Here is an 18,190-nt window from a genome sequence, read left to right as displayed (position 1 = left end):
CCCGATCCGATCTTTATGCAATGCATTAAGAGGAAAAAAAAGGTAACAGATAACGGCTGGTCATCCAACGCGATGAATTCAGCTATCTTGGCTGTTATTTTTTTGGCCTTTTCACTGTTCTGGGGTAGTTTCTCTTTCCTTTTAAAAGTCTCTGAAAGTGTCGGTTGTTTCAGTGCCGTTACCTGAGTGGCCGCTGTGTACTCGTCGTGTTGTTGTTGGTGGTGTTTGTATTAGATTGGTCATGTTGAACGTAGCTCTGTTCTTTCCACCACGCGGAACCTCCGCCTTGCAAACATTGCATCTGGCTGTTACACTGCCTTCGCTTTCAATTTTATAATACTTCCAAACTCCTGACATTTTCTCTGTCCCGACTCCAGAGGCACCAGCTGAACGTAGCCTCTTGTTAGCTTACTGCTACTATTAGACACTGCGCCCACTCTGTTGCCAGATTTGAGAGAAATAAGCAACCAGGTCTATGAAAACAAGCCCAAAAGAAGCAACACATACATGATGTTGTGTAATTTTAACCCAAAACTAAGGCCTCAGGATGACTTTAAGACGTGAACATGGTCATTTTTGTTTTGTAACATTAAATAAAATGTATAAAAATATTTTATAAAAAAAAAAAAAAGAAATTCCGATCCCCGATTTTTTTCTCCCGATCCCCGATCACGTGAAAATCACGTGATCGGCTCCGATCCCCGATCACGTGATCGGATCGGGACATCCCTACTGATCATCCATCATCAAATTTATGTCAATAACGGAGATTTCATAATTAGCTGCTACGAGAGTGTATGACAGCTTCCGGTTTTGGGCATTCTGGCTACGCATCACTCATTCACCAATGGGTAATGTTTAGATGGATTTTAGGAACTTCCCCTCGATTCTATTGGCTCCAACGGTTCAAAAGAGATGTCAATCATCAAAATCGACCAAGGGGGGCCATAGATATGGAAAATGCATCCAAATGACCCCAGAAGTGGGTTTTTTTTCTAAATCTCTCTAAAAAGGTCAGATTTCACTTGTAAACTTAATCAGGTAAGCATGGCATTTTTAATAAACCTACCAGAGAAAAAGCATCCTTACTAATAAAGGTCAATGAGCTCAAATCCTAACAAACAAAACAGAGTTGGACAATAAGAAAATCCGGATTGACTTAATCAAAAATACCAAATCACAACAGAGGGATTAAAACCGATTCCAGTTTGGCATGTCAGGGATTCATGAAGTTGGTGTATCAACGACCAATTTACAAAAAAAATCCCCAAAGGTTAAGGTAAATATGTGGCATTTGTATCCTTGGTTACAGTAGCACAGGCGTTATTTTTTATTCCCTGCTTTTATTCTTCTTTCACGGTGCCCTTTCTGTTTGCCTTTATATTTTTATCCTCCACAGATTTAGATAAGGCCATTCATGCTTTCATTGCATCTCATCGCAGCGCCTGTGTTCCTATTTCTGCCTCACTTTAAAGTCACTTTGCGCTCCACAGCTCATTTAGGATGCAGCAGTTAGTATTTGTACGCTGTTGCACAAAGGCAGCATAATATTCCCAAGACGTGCCTCTGTTTCTGGTTAGCATGTAGATTTAGACATTATTTTAAGGGATTATTTCTAAGAGACAAGATAGAAGAGTTTCACTTTATCCTATTTTTCGTTTCTACAAAAAGCTGTCAGGTATTTCGAAAGTGTGATTAAAGATCTGTGAAAGCCGCTGCTGTTCACAGATTCACATGAAATAGGTTGTCTAACGTGTATAAAAATAGCCGTTTACTGATTAAATCTTCACTGCTGAGAAACCACAGCTGCAAAATATAGATCAAGTCTTGCGCGGGCGGAAAGTAGAGCGATTTTTTTCCTCCTCAACAAGGGGAAGGAGTTCTTGGTGAAGCACGACAAACACAGTAACCCTGGTGAAGGCCACTGCTGTGGGAGGATTTTCATATCAAAGGTTGTCAAACTCTTCCTCGTGCCTAACTGAATTCTTTATATTTTCCCTTCTTTTCAATTCATGCAACTCATTTGGGCTGAGAGGCTCTTGCAATTTTTGTTTTACCTTTGAGTACTTCAACCTTGGACGGAATAGTCACGAAGCTTTATGAGATTTCTGCAGTAATTGGAAAAATACCACATAAATGATGTTTTAAAAACAATCTCTGTTGTGGGTTTTTCAGCTCTGATATAAAAGATGACATTTAATCAAATACATTTCTTAAAGGTTCTCTGGTAGTTTGGCACCAAAATGGCTTCTTTTCACTTCATTAGAAGTAATGATGTAGTACTGTAGTCAGAGGTGGAAGAAGTACTCAGGTCTTGTACTTGAGTAAAAGTAGAATTACCAGAGTGTAGGAATACTCTGTTACAGTAAAAGTCCTGCATTCAAAATGTTACTCAAGTAAAAGTACAAAAGTATTATCATCAAAATGAACTTAAAGTAGCGACAGTAAAAGTAGTCATTGTGCAGATTGGTCCATTTCAGAATAATATATATGATATGTTTTATAATGATTGATCATTAAAGTGTTCTCAAAGCTGGTAAAGGTGCAGCTAGTTTGAATGACTTTGTATACTGCAGGGTAGCTTGTGAATTTACTCCAGGTGGAACTAAAGTCTGATTTAACACTTGATTATATTTACCATCATTCATCCACATCTGTAAAGTAACTAAAGGTATTAAATAAAGGCAGTGTAGTAAAAGTACACAATTAACCTTTGAATTGTAGTGGAGTAGAAGTACAAAGTAGCAAACAAATCAAATACTTAAGTAAATTACAAGTACTTCAAAATTGTACTTAAGGACACTACTTGAGTAAATGTACCTAGTTACTTTACACCACTGACTGTAGTGTGAAAAATAAAACATTATATTTTTTAAATCAATGTTTGGCTTATTTTCCTGTGTGTGTTGGAGCGCTAGCCAATAGAAGCAAGTGTTACATAGTGATGTCATTATGTTACTGAAGTAGTCCAATGGAGGCATTTCAGGCAGGGTGCAGTGTTTGGAGAGAAACCCCCTCTGCAGGTAGCCTTTGCAGACTATATCATAGGAAAAGGTAAACCCCAAATAGCCAAATAGGGCCCCTTTAACACCACACCAGCACAAACATGATTATAGGTGGAACAAAAAAAGATCTGGCATACTGGTGCTAAAGGCTTCACATGTTAATGTCCTTAATCATTGTGCCGGCAAAATATTACCAAACTTTTTCACCAAAGACTTAAGGAAGTTGTTGGGAAAATACTGTTTAAACTAATTGTAAAGACAGAAAGTTAATAGTTTAGGATTGTATAAGATAATTGTAAGAATGCGGAATGTGTGTCTAAGAGCTGGCGACAATGTCTTTCCTCTGCGCTCTAGTTGAGCGCTCCTGCTCAACTGGAACTTATCAAAAACATATCAATATTTCACTCTTAAATCTGTCCTGTCGTCCTGCTTTTGCATATTCATTTATTCCAGCGCAATTCCTGACCCTAAAGTTTAGAAACTCTTCTCTAATGTGTTCTTTTCATACATATACTTATCCCCATAATGCAAGGTGCAGACTGTCAGTGCAGTTGGACGAACTGTACTTTATCCTTAGTCTTCCATAATATCTTTGTTTTACTCTTTTCTGTCCTCCGTACTTGTTCTCTATTGCCTTCTTTTAGTTTCCCTACAGCTAAATGTGTGAAATATCGCCTCAGATGTCAATAAATGCATCCTCTAACCCAGAGCTATGAAGCTTAGTCGACACCCAGTTGACCATATTGCTGCCTAAATTCATTTCAAGTCAAAAAAACTCTGAAAAGAAGTTGAGAGCTGGGATTTGCAGGTTTTGGGTTTGTCAGCAGCAGCGTGTTAGCAGCAGAGCAGATGTACTCTCAGGAGCTTTTATTGTTGTAAAGCAGCTGGCTGTCTGTCAGTGTCCTCCCTGTGTTTCTGCTGTCTTTGTACCACCTGTGACTTGAGCAAAGACCCACACACCTATGCCCACACACTCACACACACACTGCAGGATAACACACACAACTCAACCAATACACACCCCAACAAACTGCACCACTGCACATGGCACCATCTCTCTCTAGCTTTCTGGCTTTTATTATCCTCTTGCTGGCTGTATAGACAATAGACACACACACACACACACACACACACACACACACACACACACACACACACACACACACACACACACACACGCACATACACATACACACACACACACACACACACACACACACACACACACACACACACACTGAAAACAGCCAGATGTTGGCACCCCCCCCCCCCCCCCCCCCCCCCCCCCCCTCCATCAGCTTCTCCTCCTGCAGCAGTCAGAGGTGGATCGCTAGACTCAGGGGGGCTTTTTATGTTCCCCAGCTCTATATACAATCCTTTAAAGTTTACTTAACCTTCGCATTGTGCAAAAACAGGGGCCTGTATATTTTGCTATTCAAATGTAATATTGTCTTTTGAAGACGTAGTGTTAAACCTAACTAAGTTGCTATCCATTCATTACCACAAACATGCATTCACGTTTTATTACTTTCTGGTCAAAAGGTCTCATTTATCTTGCTCAATTATAAACAAAACAAATAATAAGAAAAAAAGTTCAAATATTACCCTAAGATAATTGCGTGCCTCTGTGACATGTTTCCATGCTTTAATGTTCAAAAAGCGCTTTATTTTTCTCATACTCTTTTCACCCTCTGTCTGAAACCAGAGCCCAGTCTGCTCTGATTGGTAAGCTGGCTGGCTCTGTTGTGATTGGTCAACCATTTATATTTGTCCCGTCCCGTAAAATGTGTTGGAGAGCTACCCAATAGAAGCGTGAGTGTTGCATAGTGATGTCAGTATGTTCAGGAAGTAAACAAAGGAGTCAATGGAGGCGTTTCAGGCAGGGGGGAGTGTGTGGGAGAGAAACTCCCTCTGGAGGGAACACAGGGATTTTAGCCTTTGCAGACCATTTACATGCACTCAAACCTAAATAACACCCTACAGGAAGGGTTAGAGCATAATAAGGCATTTTGGCTGTTTATTATATAAAGCCGCATTTAAGTGTATCCATAGCGACACAGTCACAGAGTTCATAGAATAAGTTGGTCTCAAGAAATGTTATTTGTGTACAGTATAGCATATGCATGCGTGCGTGGATTACATTCCTGTGATCAACACCCTTAATTACTTACATTAAAACAAGCACTTTGCAAAGCTTCTGCTCTGTTATTGAATTAAATAAATTGTACTGTGGTTAAAGGGACAGTCCTGAACTAAGATGTTTCCAAGATCTGAAACAAATCCAGTTTTTCTTATTCTTTGACATTGGCTGCAGTAAGGTATCTAATCTACCAATGTGTATAGTGCTGTAAAAAGGTAATTAGAGGGTAATCATTGAAAACCCCAAACTGTGATTGAAAGACAAATACTTTAGAAAAAACATAAACTGTTTGTTTATCAACTAACTTGCCATAGTATTTTCTGTTTTCTCTTATCTCTTGAAAAAACACATACTTTCTGTCACAGTAAGCAATTCAAATATTGTCTTTGTTTTTTAAACATTAACTGAGAAGTACCCCAGCATAATATATTACATTGCATGCTTCGTGGAAATTATGCAATTAATAGTAAAACCACAACCTTTGGATTATTTACTTGTCATTCATGTACTACAGTTCTACTATCTTCATTCTTATGTATTGTCCATGGCACAGCTAAAAGTACTTCTGAGTCTTAAAAAACCCCACAAATAATAACACAGTTCTTAGCCAGAAAAACTCCTACAACAATGGTTAGCTGACAGTTTTAGCCTGCTATAATAGAGTGAGCTGCTAGAAGTAAAAAGTAAAAAATGGGGGAAAAAACAAAAGATTTGGGATTATAATTTCAGGTTGCTGTTGGATGTAATTTACATATTGAAAAAATTGATCTAGCATCTAGCTTACTTTTCTTACTTGTTCAATTATTTTCGTATTAAATATTATATAAGCATGTACCAACATATTGACTCTGAGTGCCTGACGCTGCGAGGGCAGGAGTTAAAGAGTCTGATGGCCACGGGCGCTCTGTGGTGCTTCATGGTGGAATAAGACTTTCACTGCATCTACTCCTGAGATTTTCATAATTTATCTATCAACAACCTCAGTCTCCAGTTTCCCTTGGCAACAAATTCACCCGTCTCATTCAAAACGTATTTGCTTTTCTGTCATGGGTCAAGATCACCAACTTCCTACTTTCAAGTTGGTGCGTTGTTCTCAGGTAGGAGGGGCAGTAGATGGAGCCTCTGATTAGTTGCAGCAGCATGGGGGCAGAGGCAGCATGAGGCTTGCCTCCAGGCAAAAAATATATACATCCTGCAGCAAGTATTGTATGCTTTGGATAAACATTACATTGCATGTTACTTGTTAGATGCTTTATCCAAAGCGACTTACTCAATACTGTGGGCAATCCCCACAGGAGCAATTTGGGGTGAAGTGTCTTGCCCAGGTACACAACGACATGCTGACTGCAGTGGGGTTTGAACCTGTGACCCCCTGATCCGAACACCAACGCACAACCTACTGCACCACACGCCTCATAAAGTAACTGAATGTAATGTAAGCAAGCCCCCACGAAGTGCTGTCGCCGCTGAAGCAAATCTTCGCAGTGGCCAAACGGTGGTACCAAAACATTTGAAAAAAAAAACATTTTTTGCTAAATAAACTAACCAGTACGAACACTTTTATAGCCAGTATTTAAAACAGTAGGTTTTAAAAGTTGTAAAATGTGCTAAAAGCTGAATCCAGAGTTATTTTCCCTCTCCATTCATTAGACTGAGCCAAGAGCGGGCGATCAGAGGTGTGGCTTAAGGAAAACTCAAGTGCCCATGCTCTACAGGAAAAAGGCCCCGGACGATCCGGGTGCTTTTTGAATGTACAGTCGCTCAATTTGACTTCATGTGCCACAGAGCAACTTTCTTAGATATGAAGGGTGCCCCTCCTCCAACACTGTATGCAGTTCTCTTTATACATCCATGGATGTAAGTCCAGCTATGAGCTTTTGAAGAAGAGAGGCCTGTAAAAAAGTTTTTTTCCATGCTGTTTTTCTTTTGGCTGAAAACAAATAAAACATTTCAGTTACTAAAATGAACACTTAGTCAGTTTAAGCCTACCCGGGCCCATAGCCACTGCTGACCTTCAGTGTTGGGCTACTTAGCCCTGGTATTATAAGTATCATAAGGGAACATAACGGTTGCTATAAGCTGTTATTTGACATTTGCTGGAGGAGTTAGTGAACATCCCATTAGGCTTAACACGAGCAACCTCTGTTGCAAACAGAATTGTATGCCAAACTGTTATTCTAAGGTTCCATTGACACAAAGCAGTAATAGACATAAAAAATCAAATATGATCTATTGATGATGGTTTGTGTCTAGACGCCATACATCTGTTAAGAAAGTGCGAACGCGGAATGCTATTCATAATATTTATGCAGAATTATATGTTTTTTTGTGTTTAGTTGCTTCAAGTGTTTCGTGTCAAGCACTTTTTGAACAGAGCCATCTGCTTCTGCTTTCTCCACCAGCCCTCCTTTTTTCTTCTTTTACTTTACACTTAACCAGCATTTCCTCAGAGACAACTTAGCCAACACATTCTTGATGAGAGGAAGAATTAGCAGCCAATTACGGTCCAATAGACTTTGGAGCTTGAAGGTTACTGGAATGAAGTTTAATGCTGTGATTTACAGAAAAAAATATGTTTATATCCAACAGATCCTTTGTAAGATTAAATTCCTTCTGTCTCTGCTTCATCATCGTTCCCTTCCTTTTTACTGTTTTTTCGCCCTCGTTGTAACTCCTCAGGTATGAGAAAGTGTTTCAAATGGATGGATATAACACAGCAATGGTTCAACAGCACACAGTTGATGACAGCTTTTCCATTCCATAAACGAATGAAGGTTTTTTCTCCGTTTCAGTCTACCCCACAGGGCGACCTTTGCTCTCAGAGTTGTGAAGATCAGCAGTTGGTCTCTTGGCAACAGCAAAGAGAAGTCAAGGGAGCAAACCAATAGATTGAATTTGATTGGAATGACTAGTGTTTCACTGGTCACTGCATCTCCATCAGTTATTTGCAGAGCTGTCTATGGAGATCTTCATTAGTTAATCATGTGAGCATGCACTAGCCAGGGAAGTCATGTGTCTCGAGGAGATTATTGATGTGTGGATGTGGTTTGATCATACATGAAGCGCAAATCAAAGGCCAGTTGGATATTTAAGATAAACATGGCACATTCATTTAATTTCAAACCTTTATTTAACCAGATTGTCCCTTGAGATCATAGATCTCTTTTTCAAGGGAGACCTGCATTCAATATACATGGTTGGTGCATACATTGGTGGTTTGCATGAAATATCTGTGCACTTTTCCAGTTGTGTAACATCACGTCATGTCTGTTCATTTTGCCAGGTTTTGTTTACTCATTACATGTTTAGTCATTAATCATGTTTATGTTATACACTGATGGGTACATCACTTCATCTGCCCCCTTCTTACCCTGATGATCACTCTGGAACAGGGTAAATCAAGGTTCATTGATTTGGTTTTAATAATGAGTTGGACAGTTCTTAACCCGATTTTAGTAGTTTCAGCAATGTCCTTAGTTGTTTTCTTTGCTTGATGCAGGCCAATAAGGAGTCAAGTTTATTTAGTCTTATGGTTTAGCATTTAGCCTTTGCCACGTTTTGTCTCTGAAAGAGTGATTTTTGTTGTACTTTGTTTTCTTCTTTAGGTAAATGCTTTTAGATTTAAAAACTTTGTCTTGAGTCGTTGCATTTGAGGCCAAGTATTTGTGTCCCCTTCCTGGCATGTTTGAACTTCCAACTTACAGCCTTGAAAGATAGGGTAGGTAAGAATGGAGAAACCAGCTTGAGTGCGCTAGAATTTGAAAATACACAACCGAAAAAAATCTGCCCCTTCCTTCAGACTTCCTTACAGAGCCCCTCCTCCAACACACACGAACGCGCACATGACCAATGAGGGCACGAGATAAGTTTGTGCACAGATGGAAGGCTGACAGGCAGGTAGGCCATCCAGTTATTTTAGCCGGGCCGGCTAAAATGATTGGTCGTGCTTTTTACAGTGCTACGGCTTCCACAGATGACATTTTTTTATGTATTTATTGTCAAAGCATTTAATGTATTCATTGCTATCGGGATGTTAAGAGCATTCCATGGAATATAACAAAAAGTGTTTCTGAAGGGAATTACCTACCTTGAAGTGTTCCAGGTGCAACATGCCAATAAATGTGAAAAAAAACAAAACATGGATGACCGTGACAAAATGACAAGTATTGCAGCCTTGTACAATATATTCACCTACAAGTAGTTGTATTATTTGCAACCTTGTTGTATTCATTTCGGAGTTATGAATAGGTGTTGCCCTTGCATTCAGCTGGCTTTAGAATATACCACTGAAAGCCCTTCATTTAAATGTGTGCAAATATATTCTGCCATGTGTCTGCCACACGTGCTCCTGCCCTTGGCATTAATTAAGCTCTTTTATTAAAACATAGACACATAAATATACATCAGCCTACACATTCACTGTGTTCCCGTCTAGGTACATAGGTGGTCTTAAAAATCTGTAAATGTTGTTCATTTCTTCCTGTTGGTAATTGTTCTTACTTGGGCACTGTGCTTCTTTGGGCTAAAGGCTAATATCAGCATGATAACCTGCGCATAACGATAAACAAACAATCAGATGTTTAGCAAGCTATAATGTTTTAGCTTGATTGACTTGACAGTCCCCTATCTATTCCTAGTTTTTAGATTATCTGTTTCCTGTTTCATTTAGATTTGATCTGCATCTAACTTGCAGTGTTTTCCCGCCTTTTTCATTGTTTGTCCAGCCCTGCACTCCCCTGACCTCCTGTACACCTGCTGTTTATCCCCTCATTAGTTTTGCTTGTATTTAAGTCCTGCAGTTGAATATTCCATTTAGCTTAGGAACCTTCCTAACGGAGTGAAATTACACGGAAGTACCTCAGTGGCAGCCATGATAAGTGCCGTTCGAATTCTCTAGATGATAGGAAAGGAGGTTTCAAACTTCCTTTATAACCTCCTTTAGCTTAGGAACCACTGGACCTCCCTTTACGAAAGGAGAGGAGAAAATGCTGCCCCACAATGCCTTGCGGCCGCAGCATTTGCCATCACACAACATTCGAAAAGAGAAATATGAACGTTAGTTTTTACTGAAATGATCAAATAAAGTCAACATTTCACAGTCTTTACTGAGCTGTGTGGGGTTTGTTCAACTTTTAAAAGATGTTTGAATGGTGATATACACAGTGATAGATGTTAAAGACTAACGTTTATAATAAATACATTTGTATTGATTTTAAGATCTCTTCATACAATCATACGTATTGGGATCATTTGTATTAATGTGGACCGGAGGGAGAGGGTGACGAGCATAAGTTTCACTTTCCTTTTTTATTTCAATTCCAACTTTGGTCATGAAGAATATGTTTCTCTGGTGTCCACGTTCATAAAGCATACAACAACAGCATCAGAGCACGGTGCAGAGTCTCTAGATGAGCTTACAGTAGTCCGTCGTTCTTATTAAACATCCATGTTGTAGTCCGCTGTATAGAAAACGATAGTTACGTCTGTAACTACGGTTCTATGAGTCCCGGATGACCGCCAGAGGCGGTGCTTTTAGCACTGGATATGTCCATCGTGCGCATGCGCAGTACGAGTACCAATATCAACAAAGTCACCTGTGACCCACGTGACACCGGCTATATCAGCCAGTGTCATCAGAGGATCTGTTCCCAGAATCTTCTCGCGAGCACACAATAATTCTGAGTGACAGGAAACTCTGGCGGTCATCCGGGACTCATAGAACCGTAGTTACAGACGAAACTATCGTTCTATTTCGTCCCTACTGACCGCCAGAGGCGGTGCTTTTAGCACTGGATGACTTATACCAACCATGTCATGAAGAATCCAAGCCCTGGCTCACTACTGGAAGCAGCGGAGCTCGGCAAAAGGACCACGCCCAAAGAATGGGGAGTGGCGACATTAACCCGATAACTGGAGAATGTGCCAGAAGACGCCCACGACGCCGCGGCGCAGATGGTCTCCAGGGGCGCCCCTCTCGGGGCAGCCCAAGATGTTGAGATGCTCCTTGCAGTGGTATCTCAGCCCAGATGGCAGGGGGCGGCCACTGGCCCCGTAGGCATGTGAGATGGTATCGACGACCCAGTGGGGCAGCCACTGGTAGAGGGCACACCTCCTTTAGTGCCGCTATGGCAAAAACAAGAGTTGCTCCGACTGTCATTTTGGCCCGGCCGAAGGCTAGGGGCCGGAACTGCGGTTCGTACCCCTGGGTTAAGGTGAAAACCCCCCAAGGGCCGGAAGTACAGACAGCCCAGTAGCTGAGCTGCTGCTGGGGGGAGGCCGGTAAGGCTCTGAGGCACGAGGCCGCCTAGAAGGCCGGCAGCCGGGGGGCACAACGGATGAGTGGGCCGCTGGGACCTGCGCAGACCACCACTGTAAGCTGGTGGCTGAGTGCGGCTGCTAGAGGGGCCCCTGGGCCTGCTGGGAGTGGGCACAGGCCTATAAAGACCCGAGAGCTGCTGCCTGGTCTGCCTAGCTTGGGCAGCACGCTCCAATGCCTACATGGCAGCTGCCCCAAACAGCTCCCCTGACTCGACTGGCACACTACGGAGGACATGTCTCCGACAGTGGTGACTAAGCAGGCCAAACCTGACGACGAGTCTGCACCAAAAGGACATGACTCGTCCCAATTCCCTAGCATTAGGGCAAAGGCTTGCAGTGATGCATCACTGAGGCCCAGCAAAGAAGGCTCAGCCGGAGCCTGCTGCAGAGAGGTAGAGACAGCCAGTATCAGATGGGAGAGGGAGTTCCCGTGCCGCTGTGTCGTAGGCCTTACAGAGCAGCTCGTTTGTGACCCTGCACTGAGGCCGAGGGCGCCTGGCATCCGGGGCCAGAATCGGGGAGGCGATGGCAGGCTCAATGGATGGCAAGCGACCCAGCCCCACCCTCGCCGGATCCTGCATGGCAGCAGAGTGGGAGAGGGCCCTGGTGTGTCTCTAGCATGCATGGAGCTCCCTCAGGTACTCCTCCAAAGGAGGAACAGTGGGAATGAAAGGGGCAGGGTTATGCCTGAAGAAGGCGCTAGCCTGGGTCGGCCTGCGGAACCTGAAGCTGCAAGCGTACCAGGGCCGCACGAATAATGGCCGCCATGGAGCCGTCCTCCGTGCCCTGCAAACAGCTCTGAGCAGAGGAGTGGGGAGCCTCTTCGGGGGTGAGCGGGGCCCCGCCCCCCCCTTTTCAAGAAGCGGTTCAGCCGGAGCCGCTAGCGACATGGCATCCTCAAGCAGAGGTGAGGCAACCGAAGGCGGGCCAGGCGGCAAGCTAGTAGCCCCCACACCGGCCCCTGGCTGAAGGGCCAACAGGAGCGGCTTTGTCTGCTCCATGATGGCAGCTAACCGATCCACCTTAGGGGACAGCCCACATGAATGAGCCATTCTGTGGGTAGCCAGATGCAGCGTAGCCGGGAGCGGGTGCGGGAACACAGCCTGCACCAGCTACCTGTTTAACGGAAAGAGTAGAGCAGTGCTGCTACTCGCCGAACAGAAAGAGGGATGTAATTACACCCACGTTACCGGCAGAGGGCGAGAGCGCTGCCTTCGCCTAGCTGGATTAATAAACAAGGCAGTCTAGCGTCTACCAGGAGCGGGGGCGAGAACACTGCCTTCACTGGTTAAGTTCGAGACGAATGCCAGATGCAGCGTAACCGGGAGCGGGTGCGGGAACACCGCCTTCACCAGCTACCTGCTGAACCGAAAGAGTAGAGCAATGCTCCTACTCGCCGAATACAAAGAGGGATGTAACTACACCCACGTTACCAGCAGAGGGAGCGGGAGCGAGAGCACTGCCTTCACCTAGCTGGATTAACGAACAAGGCAGTTTTAGCGTCTACCAGGAGCGGGGGCGAGAGCACTGCCTTCACTGGTTAAGTTTGAGACGAATGCCAGATGCAGCGTAACCGGGAGCGGGGTGCGAGAACACAGCCTTCACCAGTTACCTGCTGAACGGAAAGAGTAGAGCAATGCTCCTACTCGCCGAACACGAGAGGGGTGTAATGTCCTACACCCACGTTACTAGCAGAGGGAGCGGGGAGCGAGAGCACTGCCTTCACCTAGCTGAGTAAATGAAAGTGCAAGGCTACTAGCAGAGGGAGCGGGGAGCGAGAGCACTGCCTTCACCTAGCCGAGTAAACGAAGCACGGAGCTACCAGCAGAGGGAGCGGGAGCGAGAGCACTGCCTTCACCTAGCTGGATTAAATAAAGAAGTTCAACAGGACATCTTAGCCGGGCGGCTGCTGCTAGAATCAAGTACACGTCTACCAGGAGCGGGGGCGAGAACACTGCCTTCACTGGTTGAGTCAGAGACAAATGCCAGATGCAGCGTAACCGGGAGCGGGTGCGGTAACACAGCCTTCACCGGCTACCTGCTGAACGGAAAGAGTAGAGCACTGCTCCTACTCGCCGAACACAGAGGGGGATGTGAATGACCTACACCCACGTTACTAGCAGAGGGAGCGGGAGCGAGAGCACTGCCTACACCTGGCTAGATTAAACGAAGAAGCTTAACAGGGCAGCTTAGCCAGGCAGCTGCTGCTAAGAATCAAGCAGCACGCCGAACACACCAGATGTTAGCCAAGTGGCCGCTGCTAATAGCCAGAGTGATACGTTACAGGGCAACGTTACCGGGAGCGGGAGCGAGAGCACTGCCTTCACCAGCTGAGTTAAATAATGAAGCTAAACGGTCCATGCAAGGTGTTAGTCAAGCGGCTGCTGCTAACAATCAAGCGAAATCAAGTCAAAAAACACAATGTTTAAGACCAGATAACTAGCTTCCAAAGAAGAGAACAGCACAGAGCTGTAGTTACAGTAGTAACCATGGCCAGCCTACACGGCCTAGAACCGTAGTTACAGTAGTAACTATGGACAGTACTTGCACGGCTTAGAACCGTAGTTACAGTAGTAACTATGGCCAGTACTTACACGGCTTAGACCCGTAGTTACAGTAGTAACTATGGCCAGTATTTACGCGGCGTAGGACCGTAGTTACAGTAGTAACCATGGCCAGTACCTACGCGGCTTAGAACCGTAGTTACAGTAGTAACTATGGCCAGTACTTACGCGGCTTAGAACCGTAGTTACAGTAGTAACTATGGCCAGTACTTACGCGGCTTAGAACTGTAGTTACAGTAGTAACTATGGCCAGTATTTACGCGGCGTAGACCCGTAGTTACAGTAGTAACTATGGCCAGTACTTACGCGGCTTAGAACCGTAGTTACAGTAGTAACTATGGCCAGTACTTACGCGGCTTAGAACCGTAGTTACAGTAGTAACTACGGCTAGTATTTACAAGGCGTAGACCCGTAGTTACAGTAGTAACTATGGCCAATACTTAAACGGCTTAGAACCGTAGCTACAGTAGTAACTATGGCAAAAGTAACCGTGGCCGGTGAATGGCCACACATGCGGAGCACACAGCACACACAGTGAAGATTGTTCTCCGCATCTACCCATCCTAGTGCTAGGAGACTAGCACTAGGAGTGGTAAATACAACAATATATCGCTACTGCAGTCGCTGAGAATGAAGCTAATTAGCTTCTAAGGAATAGAACAGCCCGCAAGAACCATAGGCCATGGTTACAGCAGTAACCATGCCGTAGTTGCATGGCCTAGGACCGTAGTTACAGTAGTAACTCTGGCCAGAACTTACCTTACTCTCTGCACCTAACAAAAAACAGGCAAATTATGGCACTGTGGGCTTTCCATACCAATTAAATGAGAGACGCAGCGAAAGCACTCGAACTCGAATGCTAAAGATAGCTCGGGCACAACGCCACAAGCAGAACTTTCGAAAGAGCATCATAAGGGCAACTTTATGGGAGAGGAGGCGAGAACACTGTCGTCACCAGAAAGTAGCCCGACAATAACAAGACAGCAAACAGGACAACTTAGCTGGGAGAGGGTGCGGGAACACAGCCATCACCACAAGTTGACACGAACCTGTCCGTCAAGGCTCTGCACGGCGCACCGCCGGCCACAGCTCCTGGAGGACGCGTTAACAACCCGTAGCTCCGACTATCAGTCGCGAAGCTCCCCGCGGCCAGCTGTATGCAGAGAAATCCCTCAGATCAAACGTTCAAACCTGAACGCTGTAGGCTGCAAGAATGCAGCCACGGTACTCTCGCGCAGCGAGAAGATGAAAGGAACAGATCCTCTGATGACACTGGCTGATATAGCCGGTGTCACGTGGGTCACAGGTGACTTTGTTGATATTGGTACTCGTACTGCGCATGCGCACGATGGACATATCCAGTGCTAAAAGCACCGCCTCTGGCGGTCAGTAGGGACGAAATAGAACTGTAGTTTCCATAGTTTCCCCACAGCAGCAGACGCACATTTATGACGTCCGCTGGCACATCATAAATACGTCGGATAGTGAAAGTGCAGTCGGATTCTCTAAAGTACCGCAGTCTCTTCTCCTAAGTCCTTTTTAATTCACCTATCCACTATCCCTTAACCCCGTAGCGTTTCACACAGAGGTCAAGGAATAGACGATAGGGATAGACGTTAGGAGCTGATTTTTGGACTATTCGACCGCAACCCTGGTTTTCTGTTCTAGTCATGGGCGTAGGAAGCATCCTCAATGTGGGTGGGACAATTTGACAGGGGGTGTGGGCAGGTGGTGGACCTCACCTCCTCTAGGGGGTCCGGGGCATGCTCCCCCGGGAAGATTTGTTTTTAAATGTTGAAGTTAAATGCATCAATCTGCTGCACTTTGAGAGCAACATGAGGGACTAAATCTATGGATACATCTCTCATCAATACCCATGTGAAACAGAACTGTAAACAGATTTACTTTTTCTTTATGCATATTTTACAAATCACTCCCCTTTTAAACTGTATTTTTGTGTTACTGTCCTATAGTATGAGTTGGAATTATTTCATTCCTGTTATTCTCTTGTTTTGTATAACTATAATGATCATATAAAGGTGTGCCTTGGAAATACTTGTTTACATAAATGGTGATCAAACCGTTTGAGACCCACTACTTAGACTAAAGTGAACTATCTAAACACTGAGTCCGTTACCTCACTGAGCTGTAGTTATCAGCCTCTCAGTCTGACAGGAGAGGACTCTCCCTCCACCTCTCACAGAGTCCTTTACCTCACTGAGCTGTAGTTATCAGCCTCTCAGTCTGACAGGAGAGGACTCTCCCTCCACCTCTCACAGAGTCCTTTACCTCACTGAGCTGTAGTTATCAGCCTCTCAGTCTGTCAGGAGAGGACTCTCCCTCCACCTCTCAGAGAGTCCTTTACCTCACTGAGCTGTAGTTATCAGCCTCTCAGTCTGACAGGAGAGGACTCTCCCTCCACCTCTCAGAGAGTCCGTTACCTCACTGAGCTGTAGTTATCAGCCTCTCAGTCTGACAGGAGAGGACTCTCCCTCCACCTCTTTAATAACAGCGCCTTATATCCGGGTGCTAGTGGAGCACGCTCGTGAACTGTTAGCGCCGGAGCCTTGCAGCGGGGAAACTGTGGCGCGCATAATTTTACAACTAAAGACACAGCTACACAAAAAATGCAGCATGTGTACGGCTCATGTGTACGGCTCTGAGAATCTGCCTTGGTACAAAGTAGCAGTGAAAACATGGCACGGCGTTTCATTGATTTGGGCATTCTCACAATAAGCAAGTGGAATGGATTTGATAATGAAGCACTGACACAGCGCTTTACAGAGAGTGGCGAGTAGATAGACCGATGCACGGACTTTCCGCATAGTAAAAGTGGGGGGGTCTAAACTAATCATTTTAAAAGGTGGGGGGGACTTGTCCCACCCTCATATAATGACTGCGACGCCCATGGTTCTAGTCATTGTTGTAGGCATTCTTGGACTCTTGTATGCTGTTTAAACATGAATTTCTGTACCTTTGTTTGTCTGGAAATTATAATGTTTCTCTGTTAAAAGTTGGCACTTTTTTTCCCCAGGAAAGTACCATCTCTCAGCAGGCACTAAAAATGGGGGTAAAAGTTCCCGGCACTAAGTACTCTTTTTGGTGTGAACGCAACATAAGGGGTACTAACGGAACTAAACAGGAAAAGTACGGGGAAAAGTATTCCGGTGTGAACGCGCCTATTGTCTCTTAATCTATCTTCTCTTCATTTTATTTTCTTCAGATCATGGGACGACTTCCATGACTGTGCCAACATAGCGATGGCCGGCTGTCCAGATGAAGCAGCAGCGGTCTGGGAATCTCTCCGCCAGGAATCTAAGAAGATGCAGTTCTCCGGAAACCTGTACGACATGTGCTCCAGACGCAACCTCCACCCAGTCGCCTCGGTGTCCCCACACGGCCCCCCCAACAAGGAGGAGATCAACCAGGAGTCTCTAAGAGCGTGCACTGATCATCTGGGAGGCTGTGTCAACCTTCTCATGCTCCTGGCTCCGCTTGTGCTGCTGTCACTTTGGATGTAGCTATCCCAAAGCCTTGTGTGAATAGATGTAAACTTTGTGTATTTCTTCTTTCACAAGTCCATAGACTTTCCACAGTTCTTTCCCCCTCTGCTCTGCCAGTGGTTGTATATTTCTGACTGCATGTTAGCCCGACAGCCTTTTTGATAATGTATCTTTAAACTGCCTGTGCTGTTTCATGCATATTCTCTGCCTTTCATGTATCTTCTTTATTGGAAAAACAGAAAATGAGATGCGAAACCACTTTGCAAACAGACCTGAAACACACATAGTTAAACAGATACATACAGCAGCATTACGTCATCTGTCTTTATCACCTATCCCCCAACATCTATAGTTAGTTCGTTTATATTAGTTTATCTTCCTCAATGTAATAAGAGGGACATAATAACGTCCTACTTGATAAACCCTAAATGATGAATAGGCTAGATGCCACAACCAGCTAAACTCATACGTTTATCAGCTTGAAAGTATGAAATATTTGATAATTATGTAAATCTAACATGCCTGGCCTGTTACTACCTAGAAAAACCTAAACTAGAAAATGTTCTGAAATGTGACACACAAAGCCAAAAAAAGCACCCGTGCCCAATAGTGTAAATAGTGTCTGCAATGTTTTTTGTCTTAGCCCTTGGACAAATGTCC

General features: G+C 44.3%; 1 protein-coding gene across 1 annotated transcript in view; it reads left to right on the top strand.

The window, feature by feature from the left end:
• The window catches only part of nrn1la (neuritin 1-like a), an 86,499-nt gene extending 68,951 nt beyond the window's left edge, over positions 1-17,548 (top strand). Inside the window, exon 3 of the mRNA XM_034141838.1 lies at positions 17,251-17,548. Coding sequence (XP_033997729.1) covers positions 17,251-17,548 — 298 coding nt within the window. The remainder of the gene's footprint in view (positions 1-17,250) is intronic.
• Positions 17,549-18,190: the final 642 nt, after the last annotated feature.

This window comes from Trematomus bernacchii, unplaced genomic scaffold, assembly GCF_902827165.1.
Source record: "Trematomus bernacchii unplaced genomic scaffold, fTreBer1.1, whole genome shotgun sequence".
In the NCBI taxonomy this organism is placed as follows: Eukaryota; Metazoa; Chordata; class Actinopteri; order Perciformes; family Nototheniidae; genus Trematomus; species Trematomus bernacchii.
Note: the sequence above shows the minus strand (reverse complement) of the source record. Positions and strands in the feature narration are given on the sequence as shown.